At 36.9% G+C, this 24416-nt stretch overlaps 1 protein-coding gene across 8 annotated transcripts; it reads left to right on the forward strand.

The window, feature by feature from the left end:
- The first annotated feature begins 297 nt into the window (after positions 1 to 297).
- LOC133662923 (tetraspanin-9) lies at positions 298 to 23047 on the forward strand. Of its 8 annotated transcripts, XM_062067124.1 has the most exons (10): positions 298 to 497; positions 951 to 986; positions 6761 to 6786; positions 8374 to 8454; positions 8529 to 8720; positions 15158 to 15232; positions 15305 to 15406; positions 19537 to 19668; positions 22624 to 22707; positions 22775 to 23047. In XM_062067124.1, exons 4-10 carry the CDS (start codon positions 8392 to 8394, stop codon positions 22844 to 22846), a joined length of 720 nt encoding a protein of 239 aa, XP_061923108.1. In that variant the 5' UTR covers positions 298 to 497; positions 951 to 986; positions 6761 to 6786; positions 8374 to 8391; the 3' UTR covers positions 22847 to 23047. The 8 variants fall into 8 exon arrangements, with proteins under 8 accessions (XP_061923108.1, XP_061923106.1, XP_061923104.1 ...); XM_062067122.1 differs by lacking the exon at positions 6761 to 6786 and having other exon boundaries at positions 299 to 501; positions 937 to 986; XM_062067120.1 differs by lacking the exon at positions 6761 to 6786 and having other exon boundaries at positions 299 to 501.
- The last annotated feature ends 1369 nt before the right edge of the window (positions 23048 to 24416 follow it).

Genomic DNA, 24416 nt, shown 5'->3' on the forward strand with positions numbered 1-24416 from the left:
TGTGAACATGAAATATCTTGTCTTTGCAGTCTATTCAATTGAATATAAGTTGAAAAGGATTTTCAAAACATTGTGTTTTCCTTTTATTTACCTAAGCTGCAGTATGAAGATTGACCACCAATTTAAAACAAGCCGTGCTAAAGTCATAAGTGAGCACTTCCAGGAGGACATGAAAACATGTCATCCGACGTGCATGATTTGACAGTTTTGTGGTGGTTTAAAACGTATACCGTAAATGAAGATTTTAAACTTAAAAAAAAAAAGATCAGACAACTCTGTTCCGGTCGTCACGCGCACAGCTTCCTCCGCCATGTGCTCCGCCCTCCGCCTTCTCCTCTTGTAGTCGTGCTGCGGCCATCGGTGAAACTTTGAAAGCCTCTCGGTCGTCCACAAGCGCGACGTTTGTGTTGTAAATGAACTTTTCCGAGAAACACAGCATGTGAAAGACCCAGGGAGTGAAGCACTTTGCCGAATTATGACTTTTACTTCATAGCGCGGTGAGTAAGTAGTCCCTTTTTTCTACTCTTCTTGTGTCGTGATTAAATCAAACAATGGCCTTCAACAAAGTGCTCCAACGGGGTCCTAAAACTTAATTCAGTATATTTTATAACTTGTAACCAGCCTAGAGGGTGAGTTTTTGTAAAGCAGCGACTGTTTATATCGTCCATGAAGCGCCGACGTACTTTAAAACAGGCTTGATGTTGAGTGACGTCACAGTACGAGGTTTTGTTATGCTAAAGTTAATGACGTCATGTTTTGATAGTTCCCTTATGCTCAAGGTCATGTAAACACGTTTACTGCTATCTTAACTTATTCAAACTACTGTCAACAAACGCTTAAAACAAGTAAAGTCAAGTCCAAATACTAATTTAATGACGCATAAGTACCGTTTTTGTCATATTAAGCTCCAATACCCGCCATAAAACAAAATAGCAGCTTCTGTGTTCCAGGTGGTCCACTTCAGCTTTGTCGTCGTCTTCCACTTGGTAAGTTGTCTTCACAACCTATTCTAAATATTTTTATTATTGCTTATACTTCCCACTTTATTATTATTGTTATTATTTGTATAGTTCTCTAATGGTCAGCCATACACCTTGCAGTCTTAAATAACGTGGTATGTGAAAAATGGTAACTGTTAGCATGTTAACGTTAGCATGCTAATGTAAACATGCTAAGCTCTATTATTATTTTTATTATTTCTACAGTTCTGCACGTTTCTCTAATAGACAGCCACACATACACCTTGCAGTCATATAACGTGGTATGTGAAACATGCTAACTGTTAGCATGTTTACATTAGCATGCTAATGTTAAAGGGAAACTTCGGTTTTTTTCAACCTGGGCCCTGTTTTCATAATTTTTTCTGTATATGTGAGTGCTGGATAAAACATTTTTTGAGGTCGCGCCAGTATTGAGCAGGGCAGGCAGCCTCCAGCCCAGCTAACGCTCGTACACAGGGCAACTGGCTCTCGTCAAAATTCGGCCTATAAACATGCATTTTTTTCACACTGACAGGCTCAGATAGTTACAATGAGTGTCCGACAACATACTAGAAAGGAGAAATTAACGTATGTCTCTACCTTTAGCTGGAGATCGCTGTTTTTTGCGAGCTGTGTCCAAATCTCACCACGCTACAAATCTCGTTCCGAAATCTCGCGATAACTCGCGACAAAACACCGGTGGAAAAACAGTTACCTGACTGAGGTGAAGAGAGATGACTGAAGTGATTTTCTGTTGGATTACCGAAGACTGTTATTTTAGTTTTATAGAAAAGTTTGTTTGTTTGTCTGTCATGGCTCTCTTCACCTCAGTCAGGTAACTGTTTTTCCACCGGTGTTTTGTCGCGAGTTATCGCGAGATTTCGGAACGAGATTTGTAGCGTGGTGAGATTTGGACACAGCTCGCAAAAAACAGCGATCTCCAGCTAAAGGTAGAGACATACGTTAATTTCTCCTTTCTAGTATGTTGTCGGACACTCATTGTAACTATCTGAGCCTGTCAGTGTGAAAAAAATGCATGTTTATAGGCCGAATTTTGACGAGAGCCAGTTGCCCTGTGTACGAGCGTTAGCTGGGCTGGAGGCTGCCTGCCCTGCTCAATACTGGCGCGACCTCAAAAAATGTTTTATCCAGCACTCACATATACAGAAAAAATTATGAAAACAGGGCCCAGGTTGAAAAAAACCGAAGTTTCCCTTTAAAGTGCTAAGTTCTATTATGTTGTTATTATTTTTATAGTTCTGCACGTTTCTCTAATAGACAGCCACACATACACCTTGCAGTCTTAAATAATGTGGTATGTGAAACATGCTAACATTAAAGTGCTAAGCTCTTTTATTATTTTTATTATTTCTATAGTTCTGCACGTTTCTCTAATAGACAGCCACACATACACCTTGCAGTCTTAAATAATGTGGTATGTGAAACATGCTAACTGTTAGCATGCTAACATTAAAGTGCTAAGCTCTATTATTATTTTTATTATTTCTATAGTTCTGCACGTTTCTCTAATAGACAGCCACACATACACCTTGCAGTCTTAAATAATGTGGTATGTGAAACATGCTAACATTAAAGTGCTAAGCTCTTTTATAATTTTTATTATTTCTATAGTTCTGCACGTTTCTCTAATAGACAGCCACACATACACCTTGCAGTCTTAAATAATGTGGTATGTGAAACATGCTAACATTAAAGTGCTAAGCTCTTTTATAATTTTTATTATTTCTATAGTTCTGCACGTTTCTCTAATAGACAGCCACACATACACCTTGCAGTCTTAAATAATGTGGTATGTGAAACATGCTAACTGTTAGCATGCTAACATTAAAGTGCTAAGCTCTATTATTATTTTTATTATTTCTATTGTTCTGCACGTTTCTCTAATAGACAGCCATACACCTTGTAGTCATATAACGTGGTATGTGAAACATGTTAACTGTTAGCAGTGTTGGGACTAACGCGTTACTTTGTAACGCGTTACTGTAACGCCGTTAGTTTCGGCGGTAACTAGTAATCTAACGCGTTATTTTTTTATATTCAGTAACTCAGTTACCGTTACTACATGATGCGTTACTGCGCTATTTTACGTTATTTTTTATGTAGTATTTCTTCTAAATCAGGGGTGTCAAACTCATTTTAGATGGGGGGCCACATGGAGAAAAATCTACTCCCAAGTGGGCCGGATTGGTAAAATCACGGCACGATAACTTAAAAATAAAGACAACGTCAGATTTAGTTTTTTGTTTAAAAATAAAACAAGCACAAATGTACAAATCATAATGTTGTTAGTTTGTTTTTTTTACACTTAAATGTTGTCGTTATTTATATTTTCTGAATAAATGATGTGATAATGTTCATCAGTCAACTCATTAGTGTCAATTTTCAATCTATCAAGATAAAAAAATGATATCAAAATCAAATTACAGCATGTTATTTATGTAGTTTGATCATTTTCCCCGACTGGTGCACTAACATCATGTGGATTATTTTGTACATACACTACCGTTCAAAAGTTTGGGGTCACATTGAAATGTCCTTATTTTTGAAGGAAAAGCACTGTACTTTTCAATGAAGATAACTTTAAACTAGTCTTAAATTTTAAGAAATACACTCTATACATTGCTAATGTGGTAAATGACTATTCTAGCTGCAAATGTCTGCTTTTTGGTGCAATATCTACATAGGTGTATAGAGGCCCATTTCCAGCAACTATCACTCCAGTGTTCTAATGGTACAATGTGTTTGCTCATTGGCTCAGAAGGCTAATTGATGATTAGAAAACCCTTGTGCAATCATGTTCACACATCTGAAAACAGTTTAGCTCGTTACAGAAGCTACAAAACTGACCTTCCTTTGAGCAGATTGAGTTTCTGGAGCATCACATTTGTGGGGTCAATTAAACGCTCAAAATGGCCAGAAAAAGAGAACTTTCATCTGAAACTCGACAGTTTATTCTTGTTCTTAGAAATGAAGGCTATTCCACAAAATTGTTTGGGTGACCCCAAACTTTTGAACGGTAGTGTATGTAGCATCGTCTACAGTATCAAGATACAAAGAATTGCTATTGCGACACCCAGTGGACACATTTAGAACAGCTGTTCCATTCAGTAAAACATTTCAGGTGAACTTTTATACTTAGCAAACTCATCCAGCGGGCCGGATAAATCCTGTTCGCGGGCCTGATCCGGCCCTCGGGCCGTACGTTTGACACCCCTGTTCTAAATCTTCCCCTGAGAGAAGAAAAGAGGCGTGTGTCTGGGTGTGGGGAGGGGAGGCACACACGTGATCCGCGGTTTGATATATAAAACAAAACAAAAAGGTTGTTCGCATGCACGTTCAGTCCACACACAGCGCGGTCATGGCGAGCGGAGTAACGGAAGAGCTTGAACGCCCCGCGCCATTCAATCGGTGTGTTTATAGGTGCAGACTCCGTTGTGCAAAACGAGGGTTTTAAACACATGCTGAACGTGCTTGAGCCACGTTACGACATCCCGCCGCGCACCCACTTCAGCGCTAAGATTGTGCCAGATCTTTATGAGCACGAGAAGAAAAAAGTTGTGGATGAACTATCCCGAGCATCACCAGTTGCGCTCACGACAGACTGGTGCACGTCCAGGGAAACTATGTGACGATAAGCGCTCACTTCATCACAGCAGACTGGCAGCTGAGCAGACACGCCCCCCTCTACGAGAGTCACCTTGCGCAGGTACTGACACAAGCAGTGGAGGAATGGAAGATAAAGATTTCCCGGTCACACGGGATAATGCCAAAAATCAAATAATTGCAGTGAATGAGGCAGGACTGGGACCACAGATAGGTGCTTTGCACATGTAGTGAATTTGGCATCACATCTCAGTCAATAGGATGGATCAGGAAGGAGGTTTCCTAGCACAACAGCTGCTCATGTGCTTAAGACAAAGCAAGAAATACTAAAGCTGCCTACTCATAAAGCTCATACATGATGTCCCAACGAAGTGGAACTCCACTTATGATATGTTGCAGCAGCAGGCAGCTATATACTCTGCATTGACCCACAAGACCCTGAAGAAAAATGTCCAATACATCATCAACCTGTCTGATGAGGATGTGAGAGTGGCAGAGGAGGTCCTCCAAGGTGCTTAAACCCCTCAAAAGTGTTACATCTGAAACTTCACCATCTGTGTCAATGATCCTGCCACTGAAAACAAGGATTCTACAATCCATGACTCCAAGTGTGGAAAACAGCAGCATCACTCCAGATGTCAGGCTTTATTTCACTATGTTTCAAGGAAGATGTGCCTTCTTATGTTGCACTTTCAGTTGTTTTTTTATTAATGGTCATTGGTCCAAGTTTAAAGAAAGGAGAAATGCCTTTTTATGTTGCACTGTTTTTCATTAATTATGTTAAAATGCAAATAAAAATGCATGTCAAGTTGATCAACAGATTGTATTATTCTCCAGTGCAATAACAGTACTGAAATGAAGGCTAAAAGGCCATTAATGGGAGCTTTAGAAAAAAAGAAGTAACTAAATAGTTACTTTTCACAGTAACGCATTACTTTTTGATGTAAGTAACTGAGTTAGTAACTGAGTTACTTTTGAAATTAAGTAACTAGTAATTGTAACTAGTTACTGGTTTTCAGTAACTAACCCAACACTGACTGTTAGCATGTTTACGTTAGCATGCTAACGTTAAAGTGCTAAGCTCCATTATTATTTTTATAGTTCTGCATGTTTCTCTAATAGACAGCCACACACCTTGCAGTCTTATATAACGTGGTATGTGAAAAATGCTAACTGTTAGCATGTTTACGTTAGCATGCTAACATTAAAGTGCTAAGCTCTATTATTATTATTTTTATAGTTCTGCACGTTTCTCTAATAGACAGCCACACACCTTGCAGTCTTAAATAACGTGATATGCGAAAAATGCTAATGTTAAAGTGCTAAGCTGTATATTATTTTTATTATTTCTATAGTTCTGCACGTTTCTCTAATAGACAGCCACACACCTTGCAGTCTTAAATAACGTGGTATGTGAAACATGCTAACTGTTAGCATGTTTACGTTAGCATGCTAACATTAAAGCGCTAAGCTCTCTATTATTATTATTTTTATAGTTCTGCATGTTTCTCTAATAGACAGCCACACACCTTGCAGTTTTAAATAACGTGGTATGTGAAACATGGTAACTGTTAGCATGTTTACGTTAGCATGCTAACATTAAAGCGCTAAGCTCTATTATTATTATTTTTTATAGTTCTGCGCGTTTTTCTAATAGACAGCCACACACCTTGCAGTCTTAAATAACGTGGTATGTGAAACATGCTAACAGTTAGCATGTTTACGTTAGCATGCTAACATTAAAGCGCTAGCTTTTTGAGCTAATTTTGCCACCGTTTGCCCTTGAATCCTATAACTTGGTAGGTGACACTTGTTAACTGCTAGCATGTTGTTGTTAGCATACTTACATAAACATAACTTTTTAGCTAAATTTACGTTGTTTTTTTCAAATTACACAGCCGTACACCTTAGTCATATAACCTGGTATGTGACACTTGCTAACTGATAGCATGCTAACATTAGCATGATAACTTTTTACGCTAAAATTGCAACCGTTTTCTCTCTCTAATTCCCCAGCCATACACTTTAGAGTCATATAACTTGGTTATGTGACACAAGCTAACGATTATCCCGCTCACGTTAGCGTGCAAGCATGCTAAAATTAGCATGCTGACTTTTTCATCTAATTGTAAAGGTTTTTTTTTCTATTTCCACAGCCACACACCTTGCAGTCTTTAACGTGGTATGTGAAACGTGCTAACTGTTAGCATGTTTACGTTAGCATGTTAACATTAAAGCGCTAGCTTTTTGAGCTAATTTTGCCACCGTCTACCCTTGAGTCATATAACTTGGTATGTGACACTTGTTACATACACATGCTAACTGATAGCATGCTAACATTAGCATGAGACATTTTTGAGCTAGTTTGGCAACTGTTTACCCCAGAGTCGTATCACTTAAGATGTGGCACTCGGTAACTGTTAGCATGCAAACGATAGCATGCTAGCAAGCTCACTTTCTTAACTATTTCATTTAATTGTACAGTTTTATTGTTTTTCTATTTCCGCAGCCATACACCTTGCAGTCTTAAATAACGTGGTATGTGAAACATGCTAACTGTTAGCATGTTTACGTTTGCATGCTAACATTAAAGTGCTAGTTTTTTTTAGCTAATTTTGCCACCGTTTACCCTTGAGTCATATAACTTGGTATGTGACACTTGTTACATACACATGCTAACTGATAGCATGCTAACATTAGCATGAGATATTTTTGAGCTAGTTTTTTCAACGGTTTACCCCAGAGTCGTATCACTTAAGATGTGACACTCGGTAACTGTTAGCATGCAAACGATAGCATGCTAGCCAGGTCACTTTTTCTTAACTTTTTCATCTAATTGTACAGTTTTTTTGTTTTTCTATTTCCGCAGCCATACACCTTGCAGTCTTAAATAACGTGGTATGTGAAACATGCTAACTGTTAGCATGTTTACGTTAGCATGCTAACATTAAAGCGCTAGTTTTTTTTAGCTAATTTTGCCACAGTTTACCCTTGAGTCACATAACTTGGTATGTGACACTTGTTACATACACATGCTAACTGATAGCATGCTAACATTAGCATGAGATATTTTTGAGCTAGTTTGGCAACGGTTTACCCCAGAGTCGTATCACTTAAGATGTGACACTCGGTAACTGTTAGCATGCAAACGATAGCATGCTAGCAAGGTCAGTTTTTCTTAACTTTTTCATCTAATTGTACAGTTTTTTTGTTTTTCTATTTCCGCAGCCATACACCTTGCCGTCTTAAATAACGTGGTATGTGAAACATGCTAACTGTTAGCATGTTTACGTTAGCATGCTAACATTAAAGCGCTAGTTTTTTTTAGCTAATTTTGCCACCGTTTACCCTTGAGTCATATAACTTGGTATGTGACACTTGTTACATACACATGCTAACTGATAGCATGCTAACATTAGCATGAGATATTTTTGAGCTAGTTTGGCAACGGTTTACCCCAGAGTCGTATAGCATGCAAACAATAGCAACTTTTTCATCTAATTGTACAGGGGTTTTTTCTATTTCCGCAGCCATACACATTAGAGTCATATAACTTGGTATGTGAAACATGCTAATTGTTATCATGCTAATGTTAGCACTTGTGCTAAATGTTAGCAATTTTATGTAAACATGCTACTATTTTAGGCTAGCTATGTAGTTCATTTTGGACAGTTGCACCTAAAACGCACCTCTTCAAAAGATGGTCCGGGGCACAGATAGCAGCAGGCCCAGGGAATGTTCTAGTTAATGTTATCATGCATTCCTGCAGGTCCTGAAGATTGCCGCCATGGCTCGCGGCTGCGTCTGCTGCGTCAAGTACATGCTCTTCCTCTTCAACCTTCTCTTTTGGGTAAGAACCGCACTCTCCGGGAATCGAACATTGTCACCCTCAGCGGGAAGTGACGGGCGGTGTGTGTGTTTCAGCTGAGCGGGTGCGGCCTGCTGGGCGTGGGCGTGTGGTTGTCGGTGTCCCAGGGCAGCTTCGCCACGCTGTCGCCCTCCTTCCCGTCGCTGTCCGCCGCCAACCTCGTTGTCACCCTGGGCACCGTCGTCATGGTGACGGGCTTCTTGGGATGCCTGGGCTCCATCAAGGAGAACAAGTGCCTGCTGCTGAGCGTGAGTCTTGCCACATTACCCAGCATGCATCACAACACTGCAGTTAATCAGTATAATATAGTGTATTATAATATTAATAATAGGGGCTTCAACATATATTAAAGTAATAATATAATATAGCTTTATAATTCTACTTATTGTATTTGGGTTACTACGAATAATGATGTATGCTTCTGTTATGGATTTGTGTGTGTCAAAATTAGATTAATATAAGAAAGGCAGTTCAATATGTTATTGAATGTAAGTATTACTTAATAAATACAATTTTAAATGGTAACTAGATGAGGCAATTCCTGAAGGAATAGTGTGTGAACGCTCCAATGCTAAAGTTGAACTGAAATGCTGACAGAATGTAGTATGAATGTAAGAATGGTTGGAATTTCCAGGAAAATCTGATTTTGTTTTTTAACTTGGGAAAGTGTTAGTTTGAATGTTCAGGATGAGTGGAATATGTCGAAGGTGGAATGGTTTGAATCGGTTGAAAAATGTGGAAACGGTGGAAGTTTGAAAAATGGCCAATGCATTTTGAATGGGGAAAATGTCCCTAAAAACTGGGATTTTTTTTAGAAAATCCGGGAATTTTTTTTAGAATTGTTGAAGGAGAGCACACAATTCTTAAACAGGCTGAATATTTTGAAGTTGAAACGGTTTAAATTGTATCAAAAAATTGTGCCATTCATTTCAATGGGAATTCCGGGAAAAGAGGGAATTTTTGGGAAAATGGTCAAAAACTTGAATGGTGTTGGAATTTTTCAAAACGGTCAAGAAATGTTGAAGTAGTAAAATTTTTAATTGAGAAATGGTATTACGCAATTCCTGGAATTTCAGGAAAAACTGGAATTTTTCATGTTCAAAAAACAACTTTGTTTTTTTGTCCTGGTTAAAAGGAATGTTTTGACGGTGGAGCGGTTGAAGTGGGTTGAAAAATGTGGAAGGAGTAGTCGCCAGAAAAAAAGGGTGGAAATAGGGTTTGAAAAAATGGGAATTGTGAGAATTCCTGGAAATTTTTTGAATTTGGAAAAATGATAGTTTGAATGTCCAGGATGAGTGGAATATGTTGAAGGTGGAATGGTTTGAATCGGTTGAAAAATGTGGAAATGGTGGAAGTTTGAAAAATGGCCAATGCATTTTGAATAGGGAAAATGTCCCTTAAACTAGGAATTTTTAGGAAATCCGGGAAATATTTTTAGAATGGTTGGAGAGAACAATTCCTAAACAGGCTGAATTTTTTGAAGTTGAAACTGTTTAAATTAACAAAAAAAATTAGGAATTGTGGAATAAAATTTTTTTTCCCATTCATTTCAATGGGAATTTCATTAAAATGTGGGAATTCCGGGAAAAGAGGGAATTTTTGGGAAAATGGTCAAAAACTTGAATGGTGTTGGAATTTTTCTAAACGGTCAAGAAATGTTGAAGTAGTAACATTTTTAATTGAGAAATGGTATTACACAATTCCTGGAATTTCGGGAAAACCGGGAATTTTTCCTGTTCAAAAAACAACTTTGTTTTTTTGTCCTGGTTAAAAGGAATGTTTTGACGGTGGAGCGGTTGAAGTGGGTTGAAAAATGTGGAAGGAGTACCGTATTTCCTTGAATAGCCGCAGGGGCGTTAATTAATTTAAAACCTCCTGTCACACCTGCGTTTACCGGAAACCGGCGGGATGGCCGTGCATGCGGTAATTATTTTAAAACCTCTTCTCACTCCGGCGTTTACCAAAAGGAATCCATAAAATTTAGGCGTGCGCTTTGAGTGTGATGTAAGCATACCATCATGAAAAGCACATTTAATTAACAAAAACGTTATTATGGTCTTACCTGTACTTATAAATGGAGTCCATTTGCAGCTCCTTCTGACCAAAAGCATCGATAACTTGTTTATAGAAGTCTTCCTTATTTTCTTTCTTCAGTTTTAAAAGTCTCTGTTTCGATGGAGATATTCCTTTAATTATTACCTCCTGCTTCGATTGAAAGTCCAGTTTAGAAAACTGTTTTATTTTAGATACCTGTATGTGATCCTCCATATTAGAAGTTCAGGCAGAGGGAAAAAATAAATCTCTTGCTGCGTGTGTTCACTTCTTCTGCAGTACAGGAAGTCGCAAGAAGGATCACTAGCGCGGCAGCGCCCTCTACCACCAGGAGGCGGGAGTGATTTAATGACTTATACAGTATTTCACACACGCAGCTACGGTATATTAATAAAACATAGCTGCTTACTGTTCTCTTTAGCATACTGTACCGGTATTCAATAGCTTGAACCTTAAATCCTACTGAAAAGCTCTTTATCTTTTTTCCTTTGTGCGATAGTAAACTACTGAAATCAGCTTCCTCCATTTTGAAAAGGAGGACAGATGCGTCACTCGTGACGTAACGAATTTGACCCGGTGGAAGTTCTAGCCATATGCTAAATATTTTGCGAAACGAGTTTGACCCGGCGAAAATTATAGACATGCGATAATAAAATTAATATTTTGCGAAACGAATTTGATCCAGCTTCAATAATAAACCGGCGATAAGGCCAAGCATGCGTTAATTATTTTGAGAAACGAGTTTGACCCGGCAGTAATTCTAGACGTGCGAATACTATATTCCCTGCGCCAATTCAAGGAAATACGGTAGTCGCCAGAAAAAAAGGGTGGAAATAGGGTTTGAAAAAATGGGAATTGTGAGAATTCCTGGAAATTTTTTGAATTTGGAAAAATGATAGTTTGAATGTCCAGGATGAGTGGAATATGTTGAAGGTGGAATGGTTTGAATCGGTTGAAAAATGTGGAAACGGTGGAAGTTTGAAAAATGGCCAATGCATTTTGAATGGGGAAAATGTCCCTAAAAACTGGGATTTTTTTTTAGAAAATCCGGGAATTTTTTTTAGAATTGTTGAAGGAGAGCACACAATTCTTAAACAGGCTGAATATTTTGAAGTTGAAACGGTTTAAATTGTATCAAAAAATTGTGCCATTCATTTCAATGGGAATTCCGGGAAAAGAGGGAATTTTTGGGAAAATCGTCAAAAATTTGAATGGTGTTGGAATTTTTCAAAACGGTCAAGAAATGTTGAAGTAGTAAAATTTTTAATTGAGAAATGGTATTACACAATTCCTGGAATTTCGGAAAAACCGGGAATTTTTCCTGTTCAAAAAACAACTTTGTTTTTTTGTCCTGGTTAAAAGGAATGTTTTGACGGTGGAGCGGTTGAAGTGGGTTGAAAAATGTGGAAGGAGTAGTCGCCAGAAAAAAAGGGTGGAAATAGGGTTTGAAAAAATGGGAATTGTGAGAATTCCTGGAATTTTTTTGAATTTGGAAAAATGATAGTTTGAATGTCCAGGATGAGTGGAATATGTTGAAGGTGGAATGGTTTGAATCGGTTGAAAAATGTGGAAATGGAAGTTTGAAAAATGGCCAATGCATTTTGAATGGGGAAAATGTCCCTAAAAACTGGGAATTTTTAGGAAATCCGGGAAATATTTTTAGAATTGTTGAAGGAGAGAACAATTCCTAAACAGGCTGAATTTTTTGAAGTTGAAACTGTTTAAATTAACAAAAAAAATTAGGAATTGTGGAATAAAAAATTTTTTCCCATTCATTTCAATGGGAATTTCATTAGAATGTGGGAATTCCGGGAAAAGAGGGAATTTTTGGGAAAATGGTAAAAAACTTGAATGGTGTTGGAATTTTTCAAAACGGTCAAGAAATGTTGAAGTAGTTACATTTTTAATTGAGAAATGGTATTACGGAATTCCTGGAATTTTGGGAAAACCGGACAAAAAAAACAAAGGTTTTTTGTCCGAATTAAGACGAATGATTTGACGGTGGAACGGTTGAAGTGGGTTGAAAAATGTGGGAGGAGTAGTCGACAGAAAAAAGGGTGGAAATGGGGTTTGAAAAAATGGGAATTGTGAGAATTCCTGGAATTTTTTTGAATTTGGAAAAATGATAGTTTGAATGTCTAGGATGAGTGGAATATGTTGAAGGTGGAATGGTTTGAATCGGTTGAAAAATGTGGAAATGGAAGTTTGAAAAATGGCCAATGCATTTTGAATAGGGAAAATGTCCCTTAAAACTGGGAATTTTTAGGAAATCCGGGAAATATTTTTAGAATTGTTGAAGGAGAGAACAATTCCTAAACAGGCTGAATTTTTTGAAGTTGAAACTTTAAATTAACAAAAAAAATTAGGAATTGTGGAATACATTTTTTTTTCCCATTCATTTCAATGGGAATTTCATTAAAATGTGGGAATTCCGGGAAAAGAGGGAATTTTGGGGAAAATGGTAAAAAACTTGAATGGTGTTGGAATTTTTCTAAACGGTCAAGAAATGTTGAAGTAGTTACATTTTTAATTGAGAAATGGTATTACGGAATTCCTGGAATTTTGGGAAAACCGGACAAAAAAAACAAAGGTTTTTTGTCCGAATTAAGAGGAATGATTTGACGGTGGAACGGTTGCAGTGTTTCCCATAAACTACCAAGATACCTGTGGCGGTGGGGGCGTGGCTATGGGCGTGGTCACCATGACATCATCGAGTAATTTGCATAATTTACTATACAATGATATGATTTTCTCTAAAAAGGCTCAAAAAAAGTATACTTACTAATTAATAATAACAGTTTTGTTTTAAACGTCCATCCATCCATCCATTTTACAATATAATTACAACACTTTATGTACATATTTATATACAGATTTGAACAATAAGTTATTCACTGAAATATATTTATTAATTGTGGTTCTTACAAAAAATATATCTTATAAAATATAAAAGCTAAGATGTCTCTTAAAGCTCTGCCCCTTTAATTAGCGCATACTAAATAATTTAACTTTAGCCTACTACTACAACCATATTATTTACCAGCAACATAAAGTGAAACAGAGGCAGAGGTGTCCTGCCACAGTCAGTAACAAATAAACAGAAAACAGTAGTGGTCAAATACAAATAAGGCAACAAGAGAAGTATCCTACACTTCTCTTTTGTAAAGTAAATCTGAACAGCCGATATGGGCACCTACATCAACTATATGATTTGCCTGAGAAGCTGGACAGGACAAAAACATTTTTAAAAAACATTTATTTTTTATTTTTATTTGTGGCGGACGTAATTCTTTCGTGGCGGGCTGCCACAAATAAATGAATGTGTGGGAAACACTGGGTTGAAGTGGGTTGAAAAATGTGGAAGGAGTAGTCGCAAGAAAAAAGGGTGGAAATATGGTTAGAAAAAATGGGAATTGTGAGAATTCCTGGAATTTTTTTGAATTTGGAAAAATGATAGTTTGAATGTCCAGGATGAGTGGAATATGTTGAAGGTGGAATTGTTTGAATCGGTTGAAAAATAGTGGAAGTTTGAAAAATGGCCAATTCATTGATTTTGAATGGGAATAAATGTCCCGGAAAACCTGGAATTCTGGGAAATCTGGGAATTTTTGGAATGGTTTGAATAGGTTGAAAATTTTGGAAATGGTGGAAGTTTGAAAAATGACCAATGCATTTTGAATGGGGAAAATGTCCCTAAAAACTGGACATTTTTAGGAAATCCGGGAAATATTTGTATAATTGTTGGAGAAAACACAATTCCTAAACAGGCTGAATATTTTGAAGTTGAAACTGTTTAAATTACATTAAAAAATGTGGAATTGTGGAATAAAAAAATGTCCCATTCATTTCAATGAGAATTTCATCAAAATGTGGGAATTCCGGGAAAAGAGGGAATTTTTGGGAAAATGGTAAAAAACTTGAATGGTGTTGGAATTTTTCAAAACAATCAAGAAATGTTGAAGTAGTTAAATTTTTAATTGAGAAATGGTAATACAGAATTTCGGGAAAACCGGGAATTTTTCCAGTTCAAAAAACAACTTTGTTTTAAGAGATTAAGAGGAATGTTTTGACGGTGTGACGGTTGAAGTGGGTTGAAAAATTGTGGGAGTAGTAGTCGACAGAAAAAAGGGTGGAAATAGGGTTGGAAAAAATGGGATTTTTTTTTTTATTTGGAAAAATGATAGTTTAAATGTCCAGGATGAGTGGAATATGTTGAAGGTGGAATTGTTTGAATCGGTTGAAAAATAGTGGAAGTTTGAAAAATGGCCAATTCATTGATTTTGAATGGGAATAAATGTCCCGGAAAACCTGGAATTCTGGGAAATCTGGGAATTTTTGGAATTTGTCAAGGGAAAGCCCATGATTCCCAAATAGGCTGAACAGTTTGAAGTTGGAACGGTATGAATCGGATGAAAAATGTGGACGGTAGAGCGTGCCAAAATCTGGAGAAGAAGAAGAAATAGATGAATTTTGGTGTAGAAAACCATGTGTGAATGTTTTGGAGCATTCACACAATAATAATTGAAACTATTTCTTTAATGACCAATTTTATATTTTGCATTTTTTTACACCCTACACATACTGGAAAAATTCCTTTCTGTCCTAAAAATATATTTACAATTTCTTCCTCCAGTTCTTCATTGTTCTGTTGATCATCCTCCTGGCCGAGCTCATCCTCCTCATCCTCTTCTTCGTCTACACCGACAAGGTAGCGAGCGCTTGTTTGGCGGAGTGCACTTGAACGCAACGCGTACTTCAGTCCCTCCTTGTGTCCTGGCAGGTGAGCGACAACGCCAGGCGGGACCTGAAGGACGGGCTGGTTCTTTACAACACGGACAACAACGCCGGGCTGAGGGAAGCCTGGGATACCATACAGGAGGAGGTAGGAGTCAGATACCAGGGGTATCCTTATCGGATAGTGATATCAATTTAATATCAGTGAAAAAACAATATGGGATTAGATGAAAGAAAAATGTCCGATATAAGTTGCGCTTTGAGTATCTAGTCAATAGAAAAGCTCTATATAAATCTAATCCATTATTGTTGTTATTATTATTATTATTATTATTATTATGGTAAGTCATTTACAAAAGGTAAACATGGTAATAGTAACAATCCAGTGTCCTGAATTAACCAATGTTGCAGTCTAAAACCACATTTTTGCGGCATGGTACTGGTAGTTCTGTGCTGTAAAACTAGATTTAATGTTCAGAAAATACAAAACTAGAGTGCAGCTGGGAGTGCACGGATAAAACAAAACTAGTGCAGCAAGGAAGTGCACAGGAAGCAGGGAAAGCTAAGCATGAAGAAGCAATCGCAGACCAGCGTGAAACAATGTTCCAGAACGGTGCAGCTGGCATACGAAGCCCTCTGATTAGTGATCAGGCAAGTGTCCTGATCACCATTCAGAGGCAGGTGTGCTCAATCAGCGCTCACAGCAACGATGAAACCAAAGGACAAACGCGGAGCCGAAACAGAAATAATTAACTTAACTTAAAAAACATAAACAAGTCAAAGCTGTCAAGAGCGGTCATGACACATTTGCCAAAAGAATAGAATATAAAGTACTTTATTGATCCCTGGGGGAAATTCAGCACCACAGTTCGCTCACGATAGACAATAAACACTTTACATGTGAATAATATAAATACAGTCTATTATACAGCATTATTCACATGTGAATAATATAAATACAGTCTATTATGCAGCATTATTCACATGTGAATAATATAAATACAGTGTATTATACAGCATTATTCACATGTGAATAATGTAAATACAGTCTATTATACAGCATTATTCACATGTGAATAATATAAATACAGTCTATTATACAGTATTATTCACATGTGAATAATATAAATACAGTCTATTATACAGCATTATTCACATGTGAATAATATAAATACAGTCTATTATGCAGCATTATTCACATGTGCATAATATACAGTTTATTATACAGCATTATTCACATGTGAATAATATAAATACAGTCTATTATACAGCATTATTCACATGTGAATAATATAAATACAGTCTATTATACAGCATTATTCACATATGAATAATATAAATAGTCTATTATACAGCATTATTCACATGTGAATAATATAAATACAGTCTATTATGCAGCATTATTCACATGTGCATAATATACAGTTTATTATACAGCATTATTCACATGTGAATAATATAAATACAGTCTATTATACAGCATTATTCACATGTGAATAATATAAATACAGTCTATTATACAGCATTATTCACATGTGAATAATATAAATACAGTCTATTATACAGCATTATTCACATATGAATAATATAAATACAGTCTATTATACAGCATTATTCACATGTGAATAATATAAATACAGTCTATTATACAGCATTATTCACATGTGCATAATATACAATTTATTATACAGCATTATTCACATGTGAATAATATAAATACAGTCTATTATACAGCATTATTCACATGTGAATAATATAAATACAGTATATTATACAGCATTATTCACATGTGAATAATATAAATACAGTCTATTATACAGCATTATTCACATGTGAATAATATAAATACAGTCTATTATACAGCATTATTCACATGTGAATAATATAAATACAGTCTATTATGCAGCATTATTCACATGTGAATAATATAAATACAGTGTATTATACAGCATTATTCACATGTGAATAATGTAAATACAGTCTATTATACAGCATTATTCACATGTGAATAATATAAATACAGTCTATTATACAGTATTATTCACATGTGAATAATATAAATACAGTCTATTATACAGAATTATTCACATGTGAATAATATAAATACAGTCTATTATGCAGAATTATTCACATGTGCATAATATACAGTTTATTATACAGCATTATTCACATGTGAATAATATAAATACAGTCTATTATACAGCATTATTCACATGTGAATAATATAAATAGTCTATTATACAGCATTATTCACATGTGAATAATATAAATACAGTCTATTATGCAGCATTATTCACATGTGAATAATATAAATACAGTCTATTATGCAGCATTATTCACATGTGCATAATATACAATTTATTATACAGCATTATTCACATGTGAATAATATAAATACAGTCTATTATACAGCATTATTCACATGTGAATAATATAAATACAGTATATTATACAGCATTATTCACATGTGAATAATATAAATACAGTCTATTATACAGCATTATTCACATATGAATAATATAAATAGTCTATTATACAGCATTATTCACATGTGAATAATATAAATACAGTCTATTATGCAGCATTATTCACATGTGCATAATATACAGTTTATTATACTGCATTATTCACATGTGAATAATATAAATACAGTCTATTATACAGCATTATTCACATGTGAATAATATAAATACAGTCTATTATACAGCATTATTCACATGTGAATAATATAAATAGTCTATTATACAGCATTATTCACATATGAATAATATAAATACAGTCTATTATACAGCATTATTCACATGTGAATAATATAAATACAGTCTATTATACAGCATTATTCACATGTGAATAATATAAATACAGTCTATTATACAGCATTATTCACATGTGCATAATATACAATTTATTATACAGCATTATTCACATGTGAATAATATAAATACAGTCTATTATACAGCATTATTCACATGTGAATAATATAAATACAGTCTATTATACAGCATTATTCACATGTGAATAATATAAGTACAGTCTATTATACAGCATTATTCACATGTGAATAATATAAATACAGTCTATTATGCAGAATTATTCACATGTGAATAATATAAATACAGTGTATTATACAGCATTATTCACATGTGAATAATGTAAATAGTCTATTATACAGCATTATTCACATGTGAATAATATAAATACAGTCTATTATACAGCATTATTCACATGTGAATAATATAAATACAGTCTATTATACAGCATTATTTACATGTGAATAATATAAATACAGTCTATTATACGGAATTATTCACATGTGAATAACATAAAATTATATAAAAATCAAATAATTATAGTTTTTAGTTACACTTACAAAGTACCCAGTAACAAACATGTCTGCGTCATGAGCTCAACTTAATTGTGGCCACTGATAAAACATTACTACTCCACTCCAGCTTAAAGACAGCTTAAGTTCATTTCTGACGGTTATTAAAAAATGGTCTGTATTTATTGTGTGTAGCACTTTGCTAAAGCTGCAACGTTACTCGAAGCACTTTACATAATACATGACATTCACCCATTCATATACATAACTCACACATATGAATAATGCGTGTTTTTCATACCTACCGTTGTTCTCTATATGTATTTCCCTTGATCAAACCTTTCTAAATGCCACACTACAAAGTATTACAAGTAGTTATGAATCCTGTTAATAACGTATCAGTCGGTACTTAAGTTCCAATATCCATCCATCCATCCATTTTCTACCGCTTATTCCCTTCGGGGTCGCGGGGGGCGCTGGAGCCTATCTCAGCTACAATTGGGCGGAAGGCGGGGTACACCCTGGACAAGTCGCCACCTCATCGCAGGGCCAACACAGATAGACAGACAACATTCACACACTAGGGCCAATTTAGTGTTGCCAATCAACCTATCGCCAGTGAAAAAGTTCTCGGTTAGGACGCCGCTCCCAGTCTGTGGAACGCTCTCCCTGACCACCTGAGGGCACCACAGACTGTGAATGCTTTTAAAAAAGGCTTAAAAACCCTTCTTTTTTTTAAAAAAGCCTTTTTTTAGATATATGCATACTAGTTCTAGCTATTAGGCTGTTCTAGTTTTTATTTGTATTTATTTGTATTATCTTTTTTTTTTTAATACACTGTAGCACTTTGATGTTGTTTGCTCAATGTAAAGTGCTTTTTTTTTTTTTTTTTGCAAATAAAATCTATTATTATTATTAGGTATAGAGCAAAGAATAAAGCCGTGGTGTGTTCACAGTGGCACTGCTGTGGCGTGATGAGCTACAACGACTGGTACGCGGCCCAGCAGGTCAGCGTGGTCCCTGACACCTGCTGTCAGATCATCCATGCAGGGTGTGGCCACAACGCTTCCAATGCCTTCTGGACACGGGTTAGTATACAGCCAGTCAGGTGCCTAATGTAGACCATTGTTTTGTATTAGTATAGTTCCACGATACTAACTAATCATATTCGGTACTATACCGCCTCTAAAAAGTACCGGTTCCCCCAGCCCCCGCCTCCTGTCTTCGTCACGTTGTGTCATTGCTGGTTTCACGAGCAGAGGAGCATGTTCGGCAGTGCACACACACGGAGTACTTACAAGCAGACACGGCGTGTAGACAGAAAAGGGAGAACGGACGCATTTTGGTGTAAAAAGTAAAGCTAAAGGTGAAGTTATAACACTGAAACACCCTCAGGAAGACATGGCTAGCAAGTTAGCCGCTAATGTTTATCCGCAGTGTTTTAGCTACTTCTAAATCACTAATCCTCGCCTCCATGGCGACAAATAAAGTAAGTTTCTTACAAGTAGCATTATCACTGGAGGACGAGGAATAGCTAAACACGCTTCACTACACACCGTAGGAGGATACAATAGCTCACCGGCGTCACAATGTAAACAAACACCATGGGTGGATCTACACCTGACATCCACTGTAATGATACCAAGTCAGGGGGGGTATCTAGTCGATACTACTATGATTACATCAATATTTTTTTCGGTTTAAAAAAAAAATTATATTATGTTAATAAACTCAGTAAATTTGTCCCTGGACACATGAGGACTTTGAATATGACCAATGTATGATCCTGTAACTACTTGGTATCGGATCAATACCCAAGTGTGTGGTATCATCCAAAACTAATGTAAAGTATCAAAGAAGAGAACAATAAGTGATTATTACATTTTAACAGAAGTGTAGATAGAACATGTTGAAACAGAAAATAAGCAGATATTAACAGTAAATGAACAAGTAGATTAATCATTCATTTTCTACAGTTTGTCCCTCATAATGTAGACAAAATAATAGGTGTATAAATGACACAATATGTTACTGCATACGTCAGCAGACTAATTAGGAGTCTTTGTTTGTTTACTTACTACTAAAAGACAAGTTGTCTAGTATGTTCACTATTTTATTTAAGAACTAGATTGCAATAATAAACATATGTTTCATGTACACTAAGATTTGTTGTTCAAATAAAGCCAATAATGACATTTTTTGTGGTCCCCTTTATTTAGAAAAGTATCGAAATACGAACTTTAGGGCTCCCCTCAATTTTGGTCCCAGGGACCCAGAAAAATAAGTCATGTATTATTTTTTATTTTTTCCAACGCTTTAATCTCTAGATCAGGGGTCGGCAACCCGCGGCTCCGGAGCCGCATGCGGCTCCTTGACCACTCTGATGCGGCTCAGCTACATACATGCCGACCCCCCCCCCGATTTTCCCAGGAGGTTTATGGATCTCAGTGTCTCTCCTAGATACCTCCCAGGGAAAAAATAATCCTATTTACACTCTAATTACTAAATAAAGGGCGTGCCCTAATTGCACTGCAGTAATTGTCCTCTATAGCATTTACATATAGCGTGCCAGTCCAGCCACATGTTGCATGTTGTTATTACTTGCACACACAGGAGACAGCAAAGCATACTTACTTGTACAGCCCTTTGAGACACTTGTGATTTAGGGCTATATAAATAAACATTGATTGATTGATTGATTGATACTAATCAGCCACACAGCTTACACTGACAGTAGCCGTATCAAACAACTTTAACATTGTTACGTTACAAATATGCGCCACACTGTGGACCCACACCAAAAAACAATGAAAAACACATTTCTGGAGATCATCCCACCGTAACACAACATAAACACAACACAACCATTACCCAGAATCCCATGCAGCCCTAACTCTTCCGGTCTACATTATACACCCCCGCTACCACCAAATCCCCCCACACATCAACCCCCCCCCCTCTCCGTGCGTTGGTTGAGCGGAAGAGTTAGGGCTGCATGGGATTCTGGGTATTGGTACCGTCAGTGTAAGATGTGTGGCTGCTGAGCTAGTACGCCTTGCTGTCACATACGTGAGCAAGCTGAAACGGCATTCTACATGTGGTCGAGCAGGTACACTTTTAGGGCAGACTGTAGAGGGCGCCAAATGCAGTGTCATCACGCTCTGATATTCGGGAGTCTCCCGGGAAAAATGAGGGGGTTGGGAAGTATGACGCTATCAAGCGCCATTCATTCAAAACTCGCGGGCTGCACTAACATCAAATTTCCACATTAAAGTGCGTGCCGGTGCGTGTGTCGGAGACCCCTGGTTAACATAGCACAAAGCATTTAAGCTTTTTATGCGGTGTTTTTCATTTTAAAATTTTTTTTGTGGCTCCCATTACTTTCTTTAATTTGTGAAACTTGCCAAAATGGCTCTTTGAGTGCTAAAGGTTGCCGACCCCTGCTCTAGATCAACTTCAGATTTGTCTGTTGATATAAAGTTTTATTTTCCCCTGTTTTAGGCCTTTTTTTCTTAAATTAAAAACCCAGTTTTTTATGGCAAAAATACAAAATATGCAACATTTTCCCCAAAAAAATATTTCAAAGTGGAACATTTGATGTGAAGTAATTGGAGCCTTAAATAGGTCGATAAATCATAACAACATTGATTTTGATTCATTATTATTTTTTAAGCAACGACAACTTTAAAGAAAAAACAAGCTTTGTCTTATTATTGTCAATATTGTAACTTTTTCTCGTTACATTTCACCACCTGTATGCTCTTTCATTACACTTGTTTTGTTTCTTTGTCATAGTATTTTTAGAATGTTCTGTGGGGCTCTAAAAAAAATTAGCTGCTGGCTGCAAATGGCCATAGGGCCGCACTTTGGACACGTCTAATATAGAGGATATTTGACTTTTTTTTTTTTTGCAGTACTGTAAGTACATAACACAGCAGAGCTCTCCCATTACTTTATGCATAACTCCCATTTAGTGAAGATTTGGCCAAGCTTTATTAAGATGACTGGAATAGTGTGTGTGTGACCATGCAACATCCTGTCAGGGCTGCTACGAGAAGGTGGAAGAGTGGCTGGATGACAACAAGCACCTGCTGGGAACCATCGCCATGTGTGTGCTGGTCGTTCAGGTGAGCACGCCTCACATTGACACCTCGCCGCCGTGACGGCGTTTTAACCACCTGTGGTCCTGCACAGCTCCTGGGGATGGCCTTCTCCATGACGCTGTACCAACAGATCCACCGCGCTGCCAAGAAGTACGAAGCCTGACGAGGTTCCTGCGCTCATTTCAAACACTTAAAAACCCTGGTACATTTCAAATATATACATAAAAATATGTATGTTGAAAGTAATACAACATGCATACATTTACTGTTAGCGCTTGTAGAGTTTTTATACCAAAATGTTGTTTGTGTCCTGATATGTTCTATTAAAGCAGACACCTCTCCAAACAATCCTGTCACTTTAAAGAGAGAAGTGCCTAATATGTTGTCCCCTGAGGTCCACAGACTCATTTTCACTTTCAACACCAGTACAATGTTGTGGGGAGGCGTGGCCGGCAGACCAACAGCGAGGCAGGGCACGCCGGGGCCCACTCCAAGATGGCGGCGATCCACGCACCTGATATCGTTTACGGCGTCGATCCCGGCGCCCACGCCTCCTCGCCGCCATCTTGGAGTGGGCCCCCGGCGTGCCCTGCCTCGCTGTCGGTCTGCCGGCCACGCCTCCCCACAAATGTATAGATTTTTTTTTGAAGAACTCGAAAATGTAATTTCCGTGAAAGTTTTGTGTGAAAGCTGAACTGAAATGCTAACAGTTAGCATGTTGGCCAGATAGCGTCAAGTAACAAAAAATGTAGGCAAAATGAGCTCAAAACTCTTAGCAGTATTTTGCTTACAGTTAGCATTAGTGAAATACAAATATTTCTGACGCTGAGTTGCATACCTGCTAAATTAGCTAAAAAAAAAAAAAAAAAACATCTAGCATTCTAACGTTGGCATGCTAAAATGCTAACTAACACATGCGTCAGGTACCAAAATATATTACTGAGGTGTGTACGTTAAAATTGTTTAATATGCTAGCTTGTTGACGTTAGCATGCATCAAGTACCAAAATAGAACCGAGGTGTGTACCTACAAAATATGCTTTTAAAAAGCCAGCATACTACCGTTAGCATGCTAAGAAGTATCATTAAAAAAGTAACAAAATATTTGACCATGGGGTGTGTACCTGCTAACAGCTAGCACGTTGACCAGATAGCGCCAAGTAACAAAAAATGAGCAAAATGAGCTAAAAACTCTAGCATGCTAACATGCTATTAATAGCATTCTTACAGTTAGCATTAATGAATAACCAAAATAATTAACATAAGCTGAACTGAAATGCTAACAGTTAGCATGTTGGCCAGATAGCGTCAAGTAACAAAAAATGTAGGCAAAATGAGCTCAAAACTCTTAGCAGTATTTTGCTTACAGTTAGCATTAGTGAAATACAAATATTTCTGACGCTGAGTTGCATACCTGCTAAATTAGCTTAAAAAAAAAAAAAACATCTAACATGATAACGTTGGCATGCTAAAATGCTAACTAACACATGCATCAGGTACCAAAATATATTACTGAGGTGTGTACGTTAAAATTGTTTAATATGCTAGCCTGTTGACGTTAGCATGCATCAAGTACCAAAATAGAACCGAGGTGTGTACCTATAAAATATGCTTTTAAAAAGCCAGCATACTACCGTTAGCATGCTAAGAAGTATCATTAAAAAAGTAACAAAATATTTGACCATGAGGTGTGTACCTGCTAACAGCTAGCACGTTGACCAGATAGCGCCAAGT

Source organism: Entelurus aequoreus, linkage group LG12, assembly GCF_033978785.1.
Source record: "Entelurus aequoreus isolate RoL-2023_Sb linkage group LG12, RoL_Eaeq_v1.1, whole genome shotgun sequence".
NCBI lineage: Eukaryota > Metazoa > Chordata > Actinopteri > Syngnathiformes > Syngnathidae > Entelurus > Entelurus aequoreus.

What these genes read in the sequence shown, in the direction of transcription:
- LOC133662923 (XM_062067124.1), top strand. Translation starts at nt 8,392, where the DNA reads ATGGCTCGCGGCTGCGTCTGCTGCGTCAAGTACATGCTCTTCCTCTTC. An exon ending in ACAAGTGCCTGCTGCTGAGC is followed by an intron (nt 8,721 to 15,157) that starts GTGAGTCTTGCC and finishes TTCTTCCTCCAG; the next exon opens with TTCTTCATTGTTCTGTTGAT. An exon ending in TGTGTGTGCTGGTCGTTCAG is followed by an intron (nt 22,708 to 22,774) that starts GTGAGCACGCCT and finishes GGTCCTGCACAG; the next exon opens with CTCCTGGGGATGGCCTTCTC.